Raw genomic sequence first — 20,510 nt, forward strand, 5'->3', positions numbered from 1 at the left:
TAAAATCCATGAGCCCAAATGCCTGAGGGAGTATCTATACAAATATGATGTTACAGAGTCTTAGCTTTGTACGACAGCTAAGTCTCTCTCTCGGTTCAAAATGTTGAGATCCAGCAACAAGCAAGAGCAAGATAGCCAGCAACAAATTAAACTGCAGACCAGCTTAATGCGGGTAATGGTCTTCCGCTTTATGGTTTTTTAAATCAGAGATTTGCTTCTCCTAGAAAGGTTGCCTTCACCACCCCAATACATATACACGGTGCTAGTTAGCCGTTGACCCAGAAAAAGAGTTCATTCACCCTTTGGAAGGTCTTGTTTTTAATCCTTCAGGGAGACTAGCCGCCCTCCTCACCAAACAAGTCTGGTGGGGGAACCAGTTTAGTCGCCGGTGACCCGACCATGAGGCAGGTAGTACTGGGTTACATGGTACCAGTAGCATATGACATGACCTGACAATACATACATACATACATACATACATACATACATAGATTTAAACACATACATACATAGATTTAAACAGACAGGTAAGATTTATATTATAGATCAATTTAAAAAAAGAAAAACAGGAATTAATTTAAAAAGGAAAGTTGTGCTGTTTCTGTGTTAAAAGTAAATAAACTTTGCATTGTCTCATAGACTTTAAAGACTACAATTCGTTTATTATCGTAATCGTTTAAACATTTTTTTTTGCATATTTACATAAAAAGTCCAACAATGTCAATATATCAACAAAAGTATCCTTTTTTAGTACAAAACAATTACTAGATAAAAAAAATTAAATAATTCAAGAAAGAAATCAACACCCTTATATGTCTATATATAGTGTGTAACCATTTTTTTTCGAAGCATCTTGTTTATCTGCTAAAGTGTGACTTATTACTAGGGATGTGACAACAGCATGTTTTGGCTCTTGAGTATATATCCATTAATATCTTATATGTTTTTATATAGACTGATGTGGTTCTCGGTTGATTGACTGTGTCTTACTGCGTCTGATACATACTTGGGAGTCAAAAGAATGAAAAGAATAGTCTGTTGTCACAGCCTTACTTATTACCAACAGCTCTGACGTCAGCAGATAAACGAAACTTCTTGGACAGGCCTGCTTTACAGAGGTCATGGTTGAGGGCACCTGTTCAAATTAATCATTGTCTAATAAATTCAAAGAAATAAATAAATGATAATTTTTATGCTTGATTTTTTTTTTTTTTTTTACTATTAATGATGCTTTGTAATTTGATAAACATTTCTATTTGTTTTTAACCGCCAGAAGAACAGTTCCTATGGCAATGGCTCCTGTAAACTTGTTTATTGTGATCAACTATAACTTGTTTATTGTGATCAACAATAATTTTAGTATTTAAAAGGTGCTGATCGCTGAAGCATTCATTTTCATCTGATTACATATGATGCCAAGTAGAAAAAAAAACACGACTTGACTCGTTTCGCTTTGGAGAGAAGAAAACGACACAAGGTCAGTTTGTTTCAGCTCTGATCTTTTGCTTATACTGTTCGGCGATTTTTCAATGTTCAGCTATTTGGATTTGTCTTGTTTTGTGAAATTCGGTCTCGGAATTCAGTAACTGGGATATGAAAAAAAAACAAAAAAACTCGTCTAGCTACAACCATTGTAAAGCATTTTTCTCCCTTTTCGGTTTAACTGAACGGAACTTTCATAAACAAAGTTTCTTTTCAAGAACATTCCATCTGTCGAATGCAATATAATGAGGCTGCTTCCCAGCTGACTACAACAGTCTTTTTCAGAGTCTAAAGTTAACAAATTATTGTTGCGCTGTCTTCTTAAATAATCCAATTCCGACCATTTCAATCCTCTCATAACGTCGTTCATCTACCAGTTGATAATCTCATTAATACTTATCTTTGGGTAATCTTATATACAACACAACGTCAATTTGTTTCAGCTTTATTTTTTATTTTATACTGTTCAGCGATTTGGATTTGTCTTGTTTTGTAAAATTCAGCCTTGAAACTCAGTAACTGGGGTATGAAAAAACTCGTCTATCTACAACCATTGTAAAGAATGTTCCATCTGTGGAATACAATATCACGGAACTGCTTCCCAGCTGACTACAACACAGTCTTTTTTAAATTCAAAGTTAGCAAACTCTTGTTGTGCTGTCATCTTAAATAGTCAAACCTTCTCGAGATGTTGTTCATCACCATTTGACAGTCTCATTAAACCTTTATCCTTGAGTAGCTTTTGAGCCTTGATGAGCAGTGACACATATGTATAAAAAAAAACGAAAGAAACAAAAACAATTGATTATGTGACTTTTAAGCAACAAGCACGTAATCTGTTAAAAGAGTATTGACGTGGATAAAAATCTTCCATTTGCATCAAACTTTTGGATGTAAATCAAAATGACCTGTTCGATCGTATAAGGCCTCTTCAAAAATCGGAACTTCTGAAAATGATTCCATGAGAATGCATTCTTTTAATCAGCATGAGTAGTAATAGAAATGCTATCTCACATTTAAATGTGACAGGATCATGAACACCACTGTGGTCCCCTGCTGACCCTAATGTTGTTTCCATAATCTTCTCCGTCTTTTCACCTGGCCATGTCGTCATCTCTCACATTGGTGACTGCTGAGAGAGTGCACACTGACTCACAAGTATATATATATAAAAAAAAATAAAACAACTCAAAAGAAAATATAGAAAACACATTCTCTGGATGTCAGTTGGGCTCTAGGCGTGTATGTGACACCATCACATGGAAAGTCTGTTGGGACATCTTTGTTGGTCGGTTTATCAATTCATTTTCCCATTTCCTCCAAGCCACAACCTACCTTTGACTGTGTCCAACTCGCAACTCTCCTCAACCGTCACAAACCCAAGACTCCATAAACTATTCACACTGCAAACTGTCACAAAACTGACTGCCACTCCTAAAAGTGCCTGCAAAAATAACTCTAAACACACTGACCCATCATTCGGTCTTTTTATCTCAAATCATCCCTGACCAACAATACCATTTTTGCTTTCTTTTTTGTACCTTGGTGAATAACTTCCTTTCCATTGTTCTGCTGATAAACTCATTTCCCTTCTTTTTTTATTTTTTGTCATATTTTCTTTCTCTTCTTTTTTATTTCCCAACACTCGGGAAGAGGGACGGCGATAGTATCACAGACTAACCTTAACTCTAACACGGACAGAGCTTTTTATCAAGATGCTTGGATGCATATTAAAAATTATTTACGGCATTTGCGCAACTTCTGTTGGATTTTTTTAATGACCATAAAATGAAACAAGGATGCAATGGACACTTTAATCATAACAAAAGTTTTACTGTTAGTGATTTCTTGTTGATGTTCAAAAGAAGTAAAAAAATTATATGTATTTCTATCTACTAAGTAGTAAACGAAGACCGTCGCATAAAAACAAAAACAAAACCTCTTTTATAACAATCGCAAAAGGATTTATTTAATTACCTACACCGTTTATGGTAGGTTGGAAGTATATCTGACACAATACAGACATTCTATTCAGTGGAAGAAACTTGGACAGTGTCCAAGTGAAAAAAAGAAAGATAGAAAGTTCTTCAGACTATCGAAAGTCTGTCAGCAGTTATCTTCAGGCGAAAATAGTCGAGGCTTGAGTGTCAGGTGGACGGGGACAACAGAAAAAGAGAGAGAGGGAGGGGATGTATTTCCTCATTGCTTTCAGAGTTCTTTCTGCTGACCGAGTATTATTCTCAAAGATGCTGAAGTAGTTCTTTATGGGACAGATGAAATCAATGCGTCCTACAAGCTGATTGATTGCCATTTTTCTGCAAGAGGAAATAAATCTTTTTTTTTATGATTACTAAAGAAGAACATTATAATAAAAAAAAATGCTTGACTTCATGATTGAAATTGGACAATAATCGGAGCTCATTAACATTTAAAATGTTTTGGACACTTAAATTGTGACCAAATAAAGTAAAGCCTGACAAAGCCCACTTTTCTCGAAATTAGAAGAAAACTAAATTGTGCCATCTTTTGCAAGAGGTATAACTTTCGGTGTGATGACTATTTCACCCATATCTGACACAATACATTCTTGATAAATGAACCTTGTATTAAGATAAAATGTAATTTTAAAATCAAACTATTTTACTTTCTCTTTGAAAGACAAAACTACTCATGAGAATGAAACACGTCGATTTAGAGAAAACAAGAAAACTCTTAAAGAAAATATCAAAGATGTTGAAATCGGGCACCTTTCAGAATGTTACGAATTTGAAGAAAACCGTTTTGTTTAAAAACCTCCACAATCAAAATAAAATCGTGAAGCAACTTCGTTTTTTGGAAGGCACCAACCAACCAAGAATAAGTCTTTGCAAAGTGGGCCCAACGAATTTCTTAAAAAGGGAGAAAAATAAATTGGAGATTTTGCCGCCAAAGGTCCAGAATTTTTACAAAGGTGTTAGATTTCCAGAGCTTTCTCGTCTCTCCCCAGAAAAAAAATTCCAAAGAAATTTAACGAAAAAGCAAAAAACTAAACCGGATAAGAACGAGAAGTGTTACGAGTGTGTTGGATTTCCAGAATTGAACATTAACTATCTCCCTCCGGTAAGAAAATTTCAAAGGAGTTTAACAACTGTTTGTCATGGGAATCGAGAATTTGTAAATGCTGGAAAATCAAATCAGAATTTAAGAAAAGCAGAGCATGAAAAATGTGACTTTGTTGATACTTTTCTCACTCGGATGGTGATGTCTCATTCAGAATCGGATCCGGTCATCACAAAACAAAAGAACTCATTTAATCGAGAGGAATTGTTCGCAAAGAAACCTGTGAACGATAAACGCTTTTGTGACCTTGAAGCAAAGCTACAACCTTACCGTGTCAATAATAGCAGTCAGACCAGTCAACGTTCGTACATACCAAGCGTTGTTCATTTATACAGACAAAAGATGGGATTTACTTGGTGCTCAAAATGAATTAGGAATTCTTTGATATTAACTTCTAGTTTTCAAATTGTTATACCGAAAATGACATAACAGTGGTGTGTATGCATATATATATATATATATATATATATATATATATATATATATATATATATAATTTAAAGGAGATTAGAATAATAGTCTAAAGAGCTAAGTGTATTTTAATGTAATAGTGAAATTACTAGTTTAATTAAAATACAGGAAATGCTCGTTGTAATTTAGATATATAATAAGCTCGATAGTTAAATGTCCTAGAGCTAATTCAATATTAAGTAATGTGATTTATAATTTAAAAATTAAAAAAAAAATTTTTAAATTTAAAAATCAAATTTTAATTAAATTAAAAATCAGTTTCATAAGAAGGAACAACAACAAAGTCAATTATTTTTTTTTATTATATTATTTTTGGTGTCTGTTAAATTCAATAGAAATCCTCCTAAATTTGCTGATGAGGAGACCGTGCTTACCAAAAAAACTATGTATAATTGTTCTACGTGACTTCATGTATACCACAAATAAAAAGCACGGATTTCCGAAACGATCGTACAGATAATTGACTTTGTTGTTGTTCCTTCTTATGAAACTGATTTTTAATTTAATTAAAATTTGATTTTTATATATATATATATATATATATATATATATATATATATATATATATATATATATATTCTGATATATTCTTATATATTGTTTTGTATATTCTTTTTAGCATTTATTGTTCTTTTCTGTCTCTTCTCTTTTACCCCCATCATATCGCCCCTTATAAAATAATTTTTCCAATTCAAACCTGAAAATTTTTCCATTTCTAATCTGAATGGGGCTGCTAACATTATTGTTCAATATTTTTTATGTTTATTGCGTGTTTTGAGCATGTTTGGGTTTCTTCAGATATTATTTTTTATTTTAGTTTTGAAAAATTTTGTACTTTCGGAAAAAAAAACAAAACATTATAACTCTGAAAATAAAAATCCTTTTGATTGAAATATTTTTTTCCAAAATTACAGGATTTTTTCAAAACTAAAATATTTTCAGCATCAATTTACATGATTTTTTTTAATATGACATTTTCTATCCATGATAGATAAGATTTTTCTGCATTTGTTTATTTTTTAATTGGGTTGAATTCTGATCAAGCACCATAAATTGCTAGTCAATAATAAACTTATTAAGTGTCAGATATTCATTTAAGGTCCTAAAAGTTAATTAGTACGAAAATATCAAGTCCAAAACTCTTCAGAGTTAAGAAAACAAAAAAATATCGAGTGAGTCTAATTTTGGAGGTTAAAACTAATCTCTGACAGCAGATTTGTTGGAAAAGTCCTTTCAACTTCACAAATTCATGCCCTTTCCAAAATATTATCCATGATAGATTGCATAATCACTTGATTATGAATTGGTTCCTGAACTTCATTCCTGATGTTTTCTTACAATTTCTATAAAGTTTCAGCTTTGATGATGTAAACTTTTTATTTGAGATACCCCTCCCCCCACACACTCAAGTGAAGATCAGTTCCAGAAGTTTTTCGAAGCAAGGGTCTTCCTCAATCCAAACAAATGGCTGTTATTTACGTGTACATTACTTTTACTGTCCAATATTAATCGATTATTTATTGAAATAAAAACATCCTAATCCTAAACTGCTACACTTTGATTTATATTGTTTTAAAATCTTCGGTAGAAGTGAAGAGGAAAGAAAGATGGCACTGAGTCATTAACCATAATCCTGCTCTATAACGGTCTCCACATAATGATTGTGCGATGGTCAAGTGGATGGAGAAAAGAATCCCTTCAATCGTGCTTAATCAGAAACTTCATATTGGTGGTATTACGGTCTCTCAGGTAGTTTGGCCATGTAGATCGTGTCACTTTTTGCATCAACTTCATTACACACCTGCATATCCCAGGCATTAGGGAGCATGCTAGACCAAAGAAGATCTGGCTTGAGTGCGTAAGAAGTGATCCAAATACATGCAATCTGACTGATATCAACCCTTTGGATTGGACTGCAGGCATACGGCATTGGCTAATGTTTTTCACTTCGGAGTTCAGAACACTTGCAGCACTATAAAAGTAAATAAATATTCTTTTAAAAGAAAACAAAAAGCATATATCATTTTGGATTTATTAAATTTCAAATTTTAGTATTCATTTCATAATATTTAAAAAAAAATGTGCTATCCTATTTCTTATAATATTGTCACATGCTTGCACTTAAAGAGACTTCCAAAACTGTTAATTTACCATCAAAACGAGCTACTACCAAGAGAGATTTTTTACATATCCAAAAGGGGGAAAAAATAATTAACAAAAAGAAATCGCTTGAAAAGTTTGCTTCATATTTTTAAAGGTAAATATTTCTTTTAAAGAAATAAAAAGCATATTTCGTTTTGCTTTTCTTAAATTTCAAATTTTTATAACTAAAACTTAATGAAGATGAAGATGATGATGAAGAAAAATAAACGATTTTAAACTAACTGTATCTATCCACCACTGCCCTGGAAAACTTTACTTGCTTCACAAATGAGAAACAAAAATCGAAATAAATATGTAAGAAAAACTTATTTGAATTGATAAAAAAAAAAAAAAAATGACAACTATAAAATTGTTTTTTTAAATTCAGACTTTTGTAAAATTTAAATTAAGATATTTTTTAAGTCATTAAATTAATTGAAAGAAATTGTTTAAAGTTAACATTTAATTTAAACAGATTAAATAATTAAAAAAAATGGTTATCAGGGTGATTGCAAGAAAAATTCAAAGGCTAAATTGTTGAGAATGGAATTATCCTTTCTTGGAGGAGCTTGTCTGTTCATACATCTATCTCCCATTTTATTTTCTAGTACTGTCTCCAGTTTGTGTCAGCATCTTTTAAGTGTGTAGCAATCTTTATTTTGAATATCCACTCATCATTTTATTATTTATCTGCCTAAAAAGTAAGATACAGTTTAATGAATCCAACTTTCTCAAAAAGGAGTACTTTTGATTGGATACAAAAATAACCTGGCTGGTCTTGTCAGCATTCTACTGTGATTGAAAGCATCTCCAGCAACAGATAATGAACCCAAGTAGCAACGGTGCTACAAGCAATCAGCCGCAGTGATAGTAGCAGCGGTACAACAACGGTAATAGCTATCATTACGATTTTAAATCTATGCTTAATTTCTAAGCTAAACTTCGATTGGTGCAAGCATTTAACTTCCCTTCTGGTTTGTCCAATCAGAAGCTATCTCTTACAAAGTTAATAAAAAGAGTGCCAATTAGATTCTTTCTCTTTCCAATCAGGAGACCACATAGCGATCAAACTCATGATACATTTTTTTCACCCCTTCTTTCTTGGGACGCACTCCATCACAGGCATTTGACCTTGGACTTCAAAAAGAAGTTCCAAAGATTCCAATATGGCGACAACCAACTACATACACACATTCAGGCACAACTTGACTTCCATACCTGTGTACACACACACATTCATATATGAACACTTTTTTCCCCCCTTACAAACAGGACATTAATCCTATCCTTCATATTTAAACTTTTCTCTCTTACCTACAAACGGGACATTTATTTAACAACACATGAACTTTCTAACCTTTTGTTTTCGTCCAACTCATGGAGATATTTATTTACTAACATCTTTCCTTTTTCATTCTTCTTTAATTTACATGTCGACGAGGACGACTCAATAAAATTGTTTTAAATGTTAGAGTGAGACTTTGCCTTCAATTCTACAAGTGCGGACATTTGCATAGTTCCCTGTGCACTGCCTTTCCCCACACAGTCATATCGGTTTTGTATTTTTATCATTACTGCTATTGTAACAGAGCTGCAACGCATTTGTAGCAGCAGCGACATGACACATATGCAAATGATCAATCCGGTGCATGAGGTGACGTCACAGCAGAGAAAAAGGGAAAGAAAAAGTGGAGAGAAATTTGGAATCATGTGGGCAGCAACAGCGAGACAAAATATATGATGAGATTTGAAAAACCCGCATGGTGGTGAAATGAAGATACTTGTAAAACCCAAAAGCATATATGCATCCATTTTAATAAACAAAATGTTTTTATTAAAGTATGTTTGAAAGAAAAAAGCTTTCTTTTTATTAAGGCTGATATCTGGTCAGGAGTTAAATTCAATTTTTGTAATTATTTTTTTTATTAAAACATGATGGTATTTATCTCTTTCCTACAGTGAGAAATGTGACACAAAGGTTGGAAAGTGGAATTGAAGAATCAGTGTCCCCGAGGAGCAGCACTCTGACCTGCCAAAAATATCTAGACAGACCCATAAACATTCCTCAGTAGAAATGCCTCAGGCGATTAACAATAAACTAACCCCTTCTCAAAGAGAGAAGGTAAAGTGTGGACCTCCTACAACTGCACAGGACTAAGATCATATCACAAGCAACAGAGAAAAAGTCTATTTCAGAAATGGCACAGACTGTTGAATTTGGTGCCGAGGGAACAAGTCTTGAGCTGAAGATCTATTAAAACATGATTCACGTAAATAAAATGTATATCTTTAAAAAAAAAAAAAAAATATGATTCTGTTTTTTTAATCTTTCATTCTTTGCTTTGTTTATGTAGGTGGAAGATAAACAAATAGAAAAATTTGTTGAAAACATTGTAAAATGAAAAAAGCTAATGAATTACAACACGAGAGGGAAATTGTAGAGAGATAATGCTTGTTGAGTGTCAAGACAGCAGATAGCCATTTTATAGAGTGAAGGAAGAATTTTCTCAGGAATTTAGAATCGATCGTGTTTATACGTATCCGACTTGAATCAGAAAATAGTTATTAGAGTTTGAAGGAAACCGTCAAAGCCCTCTCTATAATAATATAAACATGGTTTTTATTTAACTGGAACAAAAATACAGGAACATAAACATTTAAGTTGAGTTGCTAAGTTGGCAGGCATCATAGTAGAGATGTAATATAGTTCCAGTTGGTCTTGAGTACTTTTGCTTATTCCTAGTGAGAAATCAATAGATGACATCATCAATGCACAAGGTTGGAGGTGTTCGTTTTTGCTAACCAAATCAGAACTGACTGCTACACAAGGAATTGCATGCACCATTTTTTTTTTTAATTTATTATTTACCCCAAACAAGGCACAGTGCTACTTAGATGTAAGGGGCTACTTTTTTGGGAACCTCTTTCCCACAAAAGGGACACTATGTAGGGAGTTGAATAACAAGATGTCTGTTCATATTACACTTGAACTTCTGCATGTCAGTACAGTCAGGAAAGCAGGAGACCAAGAGGGAATTCAAAAGTTTACTAGTTTGAGAGAAAAAAAAAAACTATTACAGTAGAAGACCCTGTGGAATCTAGGAATCTCTACAGTGAAGGGGTGGGATATTGCTGCTTGTCAGGTTAGTCAGAGGTATTTACATCGGGGGTGGGGGTACAAGTGCTAAGAGTTCGTCAGAGCACATTCTAGTAAAGCACTTGTAAAATAGGCATAGGGATGCAACATTGCAGTGGTGGGACAGAGGTTGAGGTTTAGTTGATAGGGTGGGGCCTATTAGGTTGGAGACTGTATATAAGAGACGAGAGAAAATAGATCTTGCGTCATGTAAGTGCTTCATATGTTGACATCGATGCAATGAAAAAGAAAACATTTTGAATGAGTAAAAAGCAAAATTAAAATGGCTACCATAAATTAGGTTTGTGACAAAAAAACAAACGATTTCTTTCAATTTTTTCTCAGCTATCGGCCTCTTGTATTGTCATTCGCATCGTCTCCTTTCTGTCTTTTTCTTCATCACTTCTGTCTGGACCCGTATGCTGTTTTTGTAGAAACTCTGGTTTAACGCTTCTCATGTAGAGAGGCACGAGGCACAGCAATAATAATACTTTACATTTTTTTATAAGCCTTTATACATCGCTATTTGCCTTTTAACATTTTTTAGTAGAGCAGTTATAAAGCCATATATATATATACACACACACACACACACACACACACACACACACACACATATATAGCTAATATGTTTATATGTAATTTAACTACTTGGGGCAATGATTACATATGAATAAATAATATAAAGTTATCATTTAAATAGCTCAATAGTGCAATACTAGAGATAGAGATAGATATACAAGTATTTACTCATTTTCCAAAGTTTTTCTTTTTTTGATGACATTGCCTACAATTGTTTCAGCCCCAGTGTTGGCATATAAAAATATAACTGTTCATCAAATTATAATTTGCACAAACTTGGGCTTCATCAGTGTGATAGAAAAAAAATATTTCAAAAGTTCTCCAGCCAAGAAATAGGACCTTTTCAGTTAATACAATCAGCATTCATATTTTTTTATCAACAGAAATAAAAAATTTTCCTTGTTTATTTTATTTCTTTTATATCAATTTTTCTTCACTCACCTGCCATATTCATAATTTTTTTTTTTTTTTTTTAAATCGCAATTTTCATCGATTTAGCTCTGTTGAACAAGGAACAAACCCCAGTTAGCTAGTCTTTTTTCATTAATTTTTTTTAATCACCATGTTAATTGGTCTATATTTAGCCATCATTAAATTTTGTATCCCCCCAAAAAAAAAAAAAATATATATATATATACATGCTAAATTATAACACATAAATAAAGTGATGTAGTTTGCTTGAAGCATTGTGTGTAATTTGTATGTAGAGGGGTCACAGAGCTATGAGAAGACAAGAAATGGAAATAGATGTGGGTCTCAACATAGCACATTTCCATTTCTTGCATTGTGGTAGCTTTCCAAGTCATATAAGACTTGGAAAGCTACCACAATATATATATATATATATATATATATATATATATATATATATACACACACACACACACAAGTTAGAAAAGCATTTCATCCAAGGCATGAAAATTGTTAAACAAAATATTTTTACTATAAGCTTTAAAAATAAAGGTACAAGATTCAATTTTAAATTTATTTATCTTTAAAGTGCACTTTTATAAATTTTACAAAGTAAGGTATAAAAATTTAATACCTTACTTTGTAAAATGTATAAAAGTGTACTTTGAAGATAAATAAATTTCAAATTGAATCTTGTACCTTTATTTTTAAAGCCTATAGTAAAAACATTTTGTTTAACAATTTTCATGCCTTGGATGAAATACTTTTCTAACTTGTATCGTATCTTTTTAAGATTATATTTTATTTAATTTATTAATTTGGATTAAAAAAAAAATGAATGTGCTTTTGCATGTATTTATAAAAACTCTCCTTTTTTTTTTTTTTTTTTTTTTACATAGGCATCACCACATTATCAAGGCCCAGAGGCCACTCAAGGATAAGGGTTAAAGAGTGTACAGTAGAAATTGGACAATATAGTAATCATTAGTAATGAAAATTTGGTAAACTTGATAACTTATATGGAACAGCTCATCAAGAACTTATTTACTTTAGACTTGAACACAACCATATTGTAGTCAGCTGGAAAGCAGGAAAACGGAAGACAATTCCACAGGCATGCAGTTCTAAGAAAGAAGCTTTGTTCATGGAATCTACGTTTAGGTTTAGGCACAGATAAAGAGTGGGGGAAATTATTGATAGTGTTTACAGCTAGACGAGTGTTTCTTGTGAAAGTTTTGCGAGGGGCGACCATAGATTGAAGCTCAGTCGAACACTTTCCATGAAAATAACGATACATCAGAGACAAACTCGCAACATCTCTTCTGTGAGATAGAGGTTGCAAGGAGGAGAAAAGGACATCTCCTACGAGGCTACGAAGTCTATTTTGAACTCTATCAAGGCAGGACAAGTCCTTTCTAGCAGCTCCTGCCCAGATGTGGCAACAGTATTCCATCCTTGGACGTACCTGGCTCTTATATAGATAGAGAATAGCATCAGCAGTGAGATATCTACTGGATCGATAGAAAGATCCCACTATTTTTCCAGCGGCCTTGGCAACAGATTTAATGTACGTGTTCCATTTAAGATCAGGAGTAATGGTCAAGCCCAGAAGCTTGTCAAAACTTGAGGCCTCCTGAAGACGAGAGCCATTCATTTCAATTGATGCCAAATGTGGATTAGAATGTTGATGATGTAAAGAGAGAAGCTTGGTTTTAGATGCATTAAAAGTAACCAGCCACTCCTTTCCCCATTGTACTACGTGCTCAAGATCAGAGGAGAGAGAATTGGAGAGAACTTGGTCGTTTACTGTCTTAGATGTGGTACCATAAATGGTAGTGTCGTCAGCATAAATGTCTACAAATGATGTAAGGATGTGATTTGGAAGATCATTAATGTAGATCAGGAAAAGAGTTGGGCCCAGGATGGATCCCTGAGGGACACCAGCATTAATACTGTGAGCTTCTGATTTTTGCCCCTCAACTACTACTCTTATGAACCTACTCTCTATTTCAGTTTGTATTTCTCCTTACACCACAACTCATTTTTGCAACCCCCTCTTTGTATTATTACAGGTCTGAATATTCTGTTTCAGTTAGTATTTCTCCTCACACCACAACTCTTTTTTGCAACTCCCTCTTTGTCATACATGTCTGAATAATGAGAAAATCTGAATTTTTTTTAACAAAAACTTTAAAATAACTTTTTTAGATTAAATTTTTTTAAACTTCTTTCAGAATAGAAAATCTTTACAATTTAATAAGTGCCAACAGTCCAAGAGCTGTACAACACCTTGGTGCCAACAGTCCAAGAGCTGTACAACACCTTGGTGCCAACAGTCCAAGAGCTGTACAACACCTTGGTGCCAACAGTCCAAGAGCTGTACAACACCTTGGTGCCAACAGTCCAAGAGCTGTACAACACCTTGGTGCCAACAGTCCAAGAGCTGTACAACACCTTGGTGCCAACAGCCCAAGAGCTGTACAACACCTTGGTGCCAACAGTCCAAGAGCTGTACAACACCTTGGTGCCAACAGTCCAAGAGCTGTACAACACCTTGGTGCCAACAGTCCAAGAGCTGTACAACATTTTAGCGCCAATAACACAAACGCTGTATAAAACCTGTTCCAAACATAAATAAAATTTATAAAAAGCAATCATGTAAAACACGTCAAACCAATCTGATTTTCAACTTTTATATCTTGAGTTTGTAAATAATAAATTGATGGATGCAAATTTAAAAAAAAAAAAACACAAATTATTCATGATTATTGATTAATGTTTAAAACTCCACTTGGCTCCATTTTGAATTTGCTTGAATCAAATGTTTGTCCTTTAAAAGGTGAACCATCCGCATCCCAGGCTTGTTTTAACAAATTGTGGGTTTTCTGGAAAAAAGAAAAGGGAATAACAACAGATGAACTTGAAAATATTATTTCATAAGTTTAATTTGAAAATTTAGAAAACTGAATATTATATAATTTTTTATTAAATGATCAATATCAAATTATATCAGATTAAACGGTTTTCTAAATTTAAATAAACAAATAAATAAATAACAACACTACTACTACTACTATTACACAGGAATAAAGTTTAAAAAACATATTTCCTTTGTGATAACTATTTTTTCTAATAAAACTTTGAGTTAGTAAATGGACTAGACAAAATAAAAATATCCACTTAAGAGGAATCAGATGGCGTAGAGCTTTTTTCACACACAGTAATTTGTTTAAGGAAACATATTCATAAAAAAATGTTCTTAAAAGTTAGAGATTGAGATAATAAATAACAAGGTTAAATTTCTGTAAACTTTCAAATATTAGAATTTTTATGAATGTCTTCTTTTTATTTTAATTAAATGGAGATCGCTCAAAACAATGCATGAAGTCACTTGATGTAAGGAACTAATAATTAAAAAACAAGAAAAAAAAACTACTTAGAGACAAAAAAATTAGCCAATGTAAGTGCTGATAGTTTCCTACCTAGAAAACAGCAATTCTTCTTTGTCAGAAACACTGCACATGTGAGGCTTAATGGAATAATGAATCGAGAGTTACAAGACTGACAAAAATAAACCAAAGGTCAACTTTCTACTCTCCTTAATATTTACTTATACTACTTACTAATATTTAATATTCATATTATTTGGATTCTTCAGATCACCATTGCAAGTGTCACCCTCACAACATTCCGGTCTTGAATTACATGAAGGACGACCGGTGAACAAAATCATGGAATCAAGTGATTTGAAAAGATTGTACAGAGTGAAATTTGAAGACAGACAACCTACTGAAGTATGAAAACTGGAGAGTGAGTTTGAAAAATATATTAAAAAAAAAAAAAAAAAGTCTGATCCCAAGATTTGATCAAGTGTTTATTTCAAATTTTTGAATGCATTGTTTTGCACAAAGAAATTCATCTGTGAAACAAATTCCATTTTCATTAGAAATATTAAGTCAATGTTTTTTTTAATCTCTATTTCTACTCTGCTTATATATAAAAGGCACTTTGTGTGCATGTGAGTTTGTTCCTTATGTACCCCCGAAACAGCTGGGATTTTTTTTTTTTTTAATTTCACACAAATGTACTTTATGTGTCTGGGAATGTTTTTAGATAGTTTTTTTTTTTTTTTTTTTTTTAAATCAGGAATGCCTCCGATAAGTATCGAAAATTGAGAAAATCTGATTAAAGAAGGAACAGTTCAATTTTGGCTACAGTAAACACCCTTATACAGCCTAACATCACAAGTGTATTTAAGAATTTTTATCACTGCACAAGCAGAAGGGCTCAGCATATAAAATTAACAGTAGATTCTTTGATAAGACAGAGGCGTGTTTGAAATGAATGTTTCTGTTTAGAACACAATTCTACTATGGTACTTGACTTTTGCATTTTAAACTTTACTTGAAGCCACTATATAAAAAAATAAATTTTATAAAATCAGCAGTAGCTCCTCTACCGTACAATGCATTGTGGAATAATCGATTTCGATGATAATAAAAATATTGGAAGTGTGGAACATTTGTTGATCCCCATTCAATCCCAGGCAATGTCAGGTCTCCCTGCTAGTTTGTTTTAAAATGAGAAATAAAAGAATTTTTAAATACCTCTTCATGGGATTGTGGCAGACCCATCCGTTTTTGACGTTCGTTATACATGAGTTCTTGGATTTTCATTTGTTCATCTTCTTTTAAATCAGACATTGGACGTGAGCAATCAATTTCGCGGACATTGATTTTAGGTTCATTCACAAAGACAGCATCCCACCAACGTTCTTGCACTTTCTCAAGATAGAGCTAATGAAGAAGAGAACATTAAAATGTATAAACACAATAGAAAGTAAAAAGATTAAAGTTCAGTAAATTAGCAAATGCATTCAATTGTGACTTGATGATCGTGTTTGTGCAACAATAGAACAGCACAAGATGCAAACCAATTACGCTTTGTGTTTCTGTCTTTCATATCGTCATATTAGTGTTAGAAAAAGGAACCCAAACATTGTCAGTCGCTAGTTGTCTTGTTGTGTCAGTCCCTAGCGATTTTCTTCTCGTCCAGATCTACTCTACCTCGGCTTCAACTCGAATCTCTTTGAAGTGATTTTTAGCCACCAACTGTCCCAAGCTGGACACTGTCCTCAACTGTCACTATTATTATCTGTCGCATAGCTTAGACCCTCAAAAAACTGTTCCCAACCATCATAAACTTTTACAAAATCCACCACCACACCTAAAACTGCCCGTAAAATAACTAAATATATATCTAGTTCTTTTGTTCTTGTTCACTGCCACACCTTGATTAATAATTCTATTCAGCCTCCTTCTGTGTTCCTTTGTGAACAACTTCCTCTCCATTGTTCTGCTGATAAACCTATTTCTTCTTTTTTTGTGTGTCATATTTCCTTTTCTCCACTACTTCCTAACACTTTGGAGGACATCAACAGTATCACACAATTCTGATGCACTCATTGATTCATAAAACCTTGTCTTTTTAAAAAAAAAGTGCTAACATTGAAAAAGCAGATATGGTTATAAATAATGCAATAAAGCAAAATTTAATTGCAATTATATAATTTAGTCTCTAGAAGGTGAGCAGAAACAAACGTTAGTCCTCAGAAAACAAAGTCATATGAATTTGTTTTTAATTCCAACAACAAATGTAAATCAATCCAGGTAAATAGTAACAAATGCTAATAAATTCAGGTAATAAAAAAATTATCCATCTGAAAGTTTACAAACACTTAAGTTTGACATCTGATCTGCCACAAGAGTTGCATTGCAGCTTGTGATAAGAGAAAGTTTATTATTGAGTTTATGGGGGTGGGGTCGACTGAAGTCTTGAGGACCAGTCAATAAAAGAAATATTGGTTGTTAAAGATTGGGACAATCCATTTATTAACACGATTTTAAAATAAATTTGCCAAATTGACAGAATGCTAGGATGATAGACAGAGAACGAAAGAACTTAAAGAGTCCTAGCACACAGGTAATAGTGAGAAAAGAAAAGGTGGGAGTTAGTCTCCATTTGTCACAGGGGTAGGGGTAGGGGTGGGGGTTGTTGTTGTTGGGGGGGGGGTAAATGTCTTAAAATGAAAAAAAAAAAAGGACCAATAAATGAATCAAATTGGTTGGGGTTAGGATATCTCCAAGCATTTGCAAACACCAAAGTTTACAAGAAAAATTAATCAACTAAAATTAGATGAGATCCAATCTCTCGTCTCCCCCTCACCAATCTTTCATGATAAACACCCGTCTAGCTGAAACCACTGTTAAAAACTTTCCCCGCTCTTTAGCTGTGCCAAAACCAAAACATAGATTCCATGAACAAAGCTTCTTTCTTAGAACTGCACGCCTGTGGAACTCTCTACCACTTGCTTGTTTCCTGCCTGACTTCAACATGGAGGTCTTCAAGTCCAACATAAACAAATTCCTGATGAAGCCCCCCCCCCAAATAATGACACTTTATCAAATCTCCAATACTAATTAATACTGCAACACTATCCCATTGATTACTGTACACAAAATAACCCTTATCCCCGAGTGGCTTCTGGGCCTTGATAAGTGGTGACCTTCATGTAAAAAAAAAAAAACAATGAAACATTAAAATGACTAAAAAAATAACTTCCTTAGGATAGCCTAAATTTGACCCCTAATCATGTAACATGGCTGTTACACTTTAACCATGTCATTACGTTTCAATCACTCAGACTCACATGTTGTCTGGTACTTCATTGCAAAGAAGCAAACAAAAAAAAAAAAGGAAAGAAATAAAAACCTGACTCTGTATTTTTTTAAGTGCAAATAAAATACATTTATTTGTGATTCTTCCAACAATAATGCATTTCATTATCTTTCCAAAAGTCTTTTCGCACATCCATGTGTTTTAGAACACTCTGCCATATTATATGTGCTTTTTAAATGTCTCTCTCCCCACCACTTGATGCCGGTCATAGCCAACACTTTCCCACCTTTGACTTCACACATCCATCTTTCTTGGCACTCACTTGCTTCTCTCTTCAACCACATGCTGTCCTTTTTCTCTCGTTCTTCCCATGATATCAGCACATACACACTTGCTGTATTTGCATATGTGTTAAGACGGCTGCTAATATTTTCGTTAGTCAGCTATTCTATGGCTGTTGCTGATTTTCTCACACACACACCCATACGCACTGTTACAATCACACCATATATATATATATATATATATATATATATATATATATATATATATAGTATAGATAAAAAATTAAAAAAAGACCACTTAAGAATTATCAATTGTTTAATTTACAGACATAAAAACCGACTGATCAAAGTTGTCTATTATCTGTAGTGGACATTAATTCTGTTGACTTCCAAGTGGTCTGCTTTCTCAGCATCAACCCTTGTTTTCAAGAAGCCATTATTTTCTCAAAGACACTAACCAACCAACCCATGGATTCGTCTCCCTTTCCAGCCAGATATTTATCTACACCTACCATCTTTACCTCACCTCACTAAATATGCAGCATTTTGCATGTTTTCAATTATAAAAAAATCACCTCACTTCATGAGGAGTCAAGCAGATACTATCACAGACTATGGGATCAACTGTGCTAAATTCAAATCTATTTTTGTGACATTAATACTGTTGAGAAAAGTATGAATATTAAATTCTTTAAGATAGCAACTTGTATTCAATAATTTCCAGTAGTGGAGCATAAAATACCCCCCAAAACATTGACATGTCATTATGCTCACCCCGCTTAGCAATATCGCAACCCCAATGCTGTGTGCTGTTGTCTTTGCTTTCATCTCTTCTTGCCACGTTGCTGTTGTTGTCTCTCCCATTAGCGACCACCAAAGCAAGCATAATGGTACACAAGTATACAACTCAAGATACAAATTCAATAGAAACAAAAGAAAACACAGACGCCAACATATTTTGTGGATATCAGTTGGGCTTTGAGTGCATGTGACATCATTGCAAAAAAATGAATCGCTAGCGTCCACATTTTATTCTTTTGTCAAGACTGTGTGCGATCTGCTCTGAGCCACAACCTACACTGAACTGGCCATAAACTACTACAAAATTCACTACCACTACTAAAACTGTCTATAAACTAGCCCTAAATATAAACTTCTATGGCTGATCTTTTGTCCCAATTTGATGAACTATTTCTTCCTGATGGTCTTCTTACTAACATTGCTTCCTACAACTTTGTTCTGCTTATTAACTTATTTCCTCTTTTATTATAGTTTTTCTATTTTTTTTTTTTTTTTACTTCTTAACACATAGGTCATCGATAGCATCACAAAATAAAACCCATTCGTATTCAAACATTCACTTACAAACTCCAAAAGTTAACACTAAAAAAAAAAAGAAAAAAAGGAAAAGAAACAAAAAAACTCACATGAACATGCTCGCCAGGTATGAGACTCCACATACAGTCGTCTTTCTGGATTTCCCACATCAATTCATCATCAATGACGATAATCTCTTCACTGTTGTCGGATTTATACGATACTTTTAAGTGTTTCTTTTTTATGTCCACTTTTATTTGCTTTCCTTTAACAAGATGCTTCGGAACCTTTAAAATAAAAGAAGACTTTTATTAGACATTAGTTGTACTGACCTGGCGTTTCCAATACTCTTTTAATTGAAATTTTGTTTTTGTTTTGTTATTTTTTACAAAATATTTTTTGTCTCAACCAAAATGAAGTAAACTGGGTTACATGCTTCTTTTCCAGATGATATACGTACAATTATGTTGACACATCAATTCTCATTAGATCACCGAAGTTAAACAACACTGAGCCTGGTCAGTAACAGATCGGTGACGATTTAGAAAACCAAGTGCTGTTTGTAAGAGGACGTCTACACATCTCTGCAAGAACTGCAAAAACTTAATGTCATTATCTCCCCTTACCAGGATATACAATCAATTTGGGACTGCTTGTAAATTTCATATTCTCATGACATCGGGTTAGGTTTTTAAGATGGCATCCATATGAAAAATAATTCTGCTCCAGTCAAAGTATTTTCTGGAAGGAATTGAAGTGAATTACATTTGGTTGTTCTTCAGAACATGCTGTAGTGATCAATAAAAAAAGAAAAATGCACCAGAATCAAATATTGATTTTGTAGGAAGAAGATTATTGACAATGAAAAAGAAAAACGAGGAAGAGACTGACTTTACTTTATATATTAG

The 20,510-nt window shown here is 33.3% G+C and overlaps 1 protein-coding gene and 1 long non-coding RNA gene across 2 annotated transcripts in view; one reads left to right on the plus strand and one right to left on the minus strand.

Annotated features, from left to right (window-relative positions):
- The first annotated feature begins 1,152 nt into the window (after positions 1-1,152).
- Positions 1,153-19,934, plus strand: LOC145293873 (uncharacterized). The gene is made up of 2 exons (XR_013869780.1): positions 1,153-1,477; positions 14,982-19,934. It is a non-coding gene; the product is annotated as an uncharacterized LOC145293873 (long non-coding RNA).
- Positions 14,001-20,510, minus strand: part of LOC145293870 (nudC domain-containing protein 3-like) — a 36,997-nt gene continuing 30,487 nt past the window's right edge. The window contains exons 6-8 of the mRNA XM_080140621.1: positions 19,713-19,889; positions 15,931-16,119; positions 14,001-14,208 (exon numbers count right to left, since the gene is read on the minus strand). Of these exons, the coding sequence (XP_079996747.1) occupies positions 14,089-14,208; positions 15,931-16,119; positions 19,713-19,889 (486 nt within the window). The 3' untranslated portion in view covers positions 14,001-14,088. The remainder of the gene's footprint in view (positions 14,209-15,930; positions 16,120-19,712; positions 19,890-20,510) is intronic.

This window comes from Euprymna scolopes, chromosome 15 (assembly GCF_053919585.1).
Source record: "Euprymna scolopes isolate OS-2025 chromosome 15, ASM5391958v1, whole genome shotgun sequence".
In the NCBI taxonomy this organism is placed as follows: Eukaryota; Metazoa; Mollusca; class Cephalopoda; order Sepiida; family Sepiolidae; genus Euprymna; species Euprymna scolopes.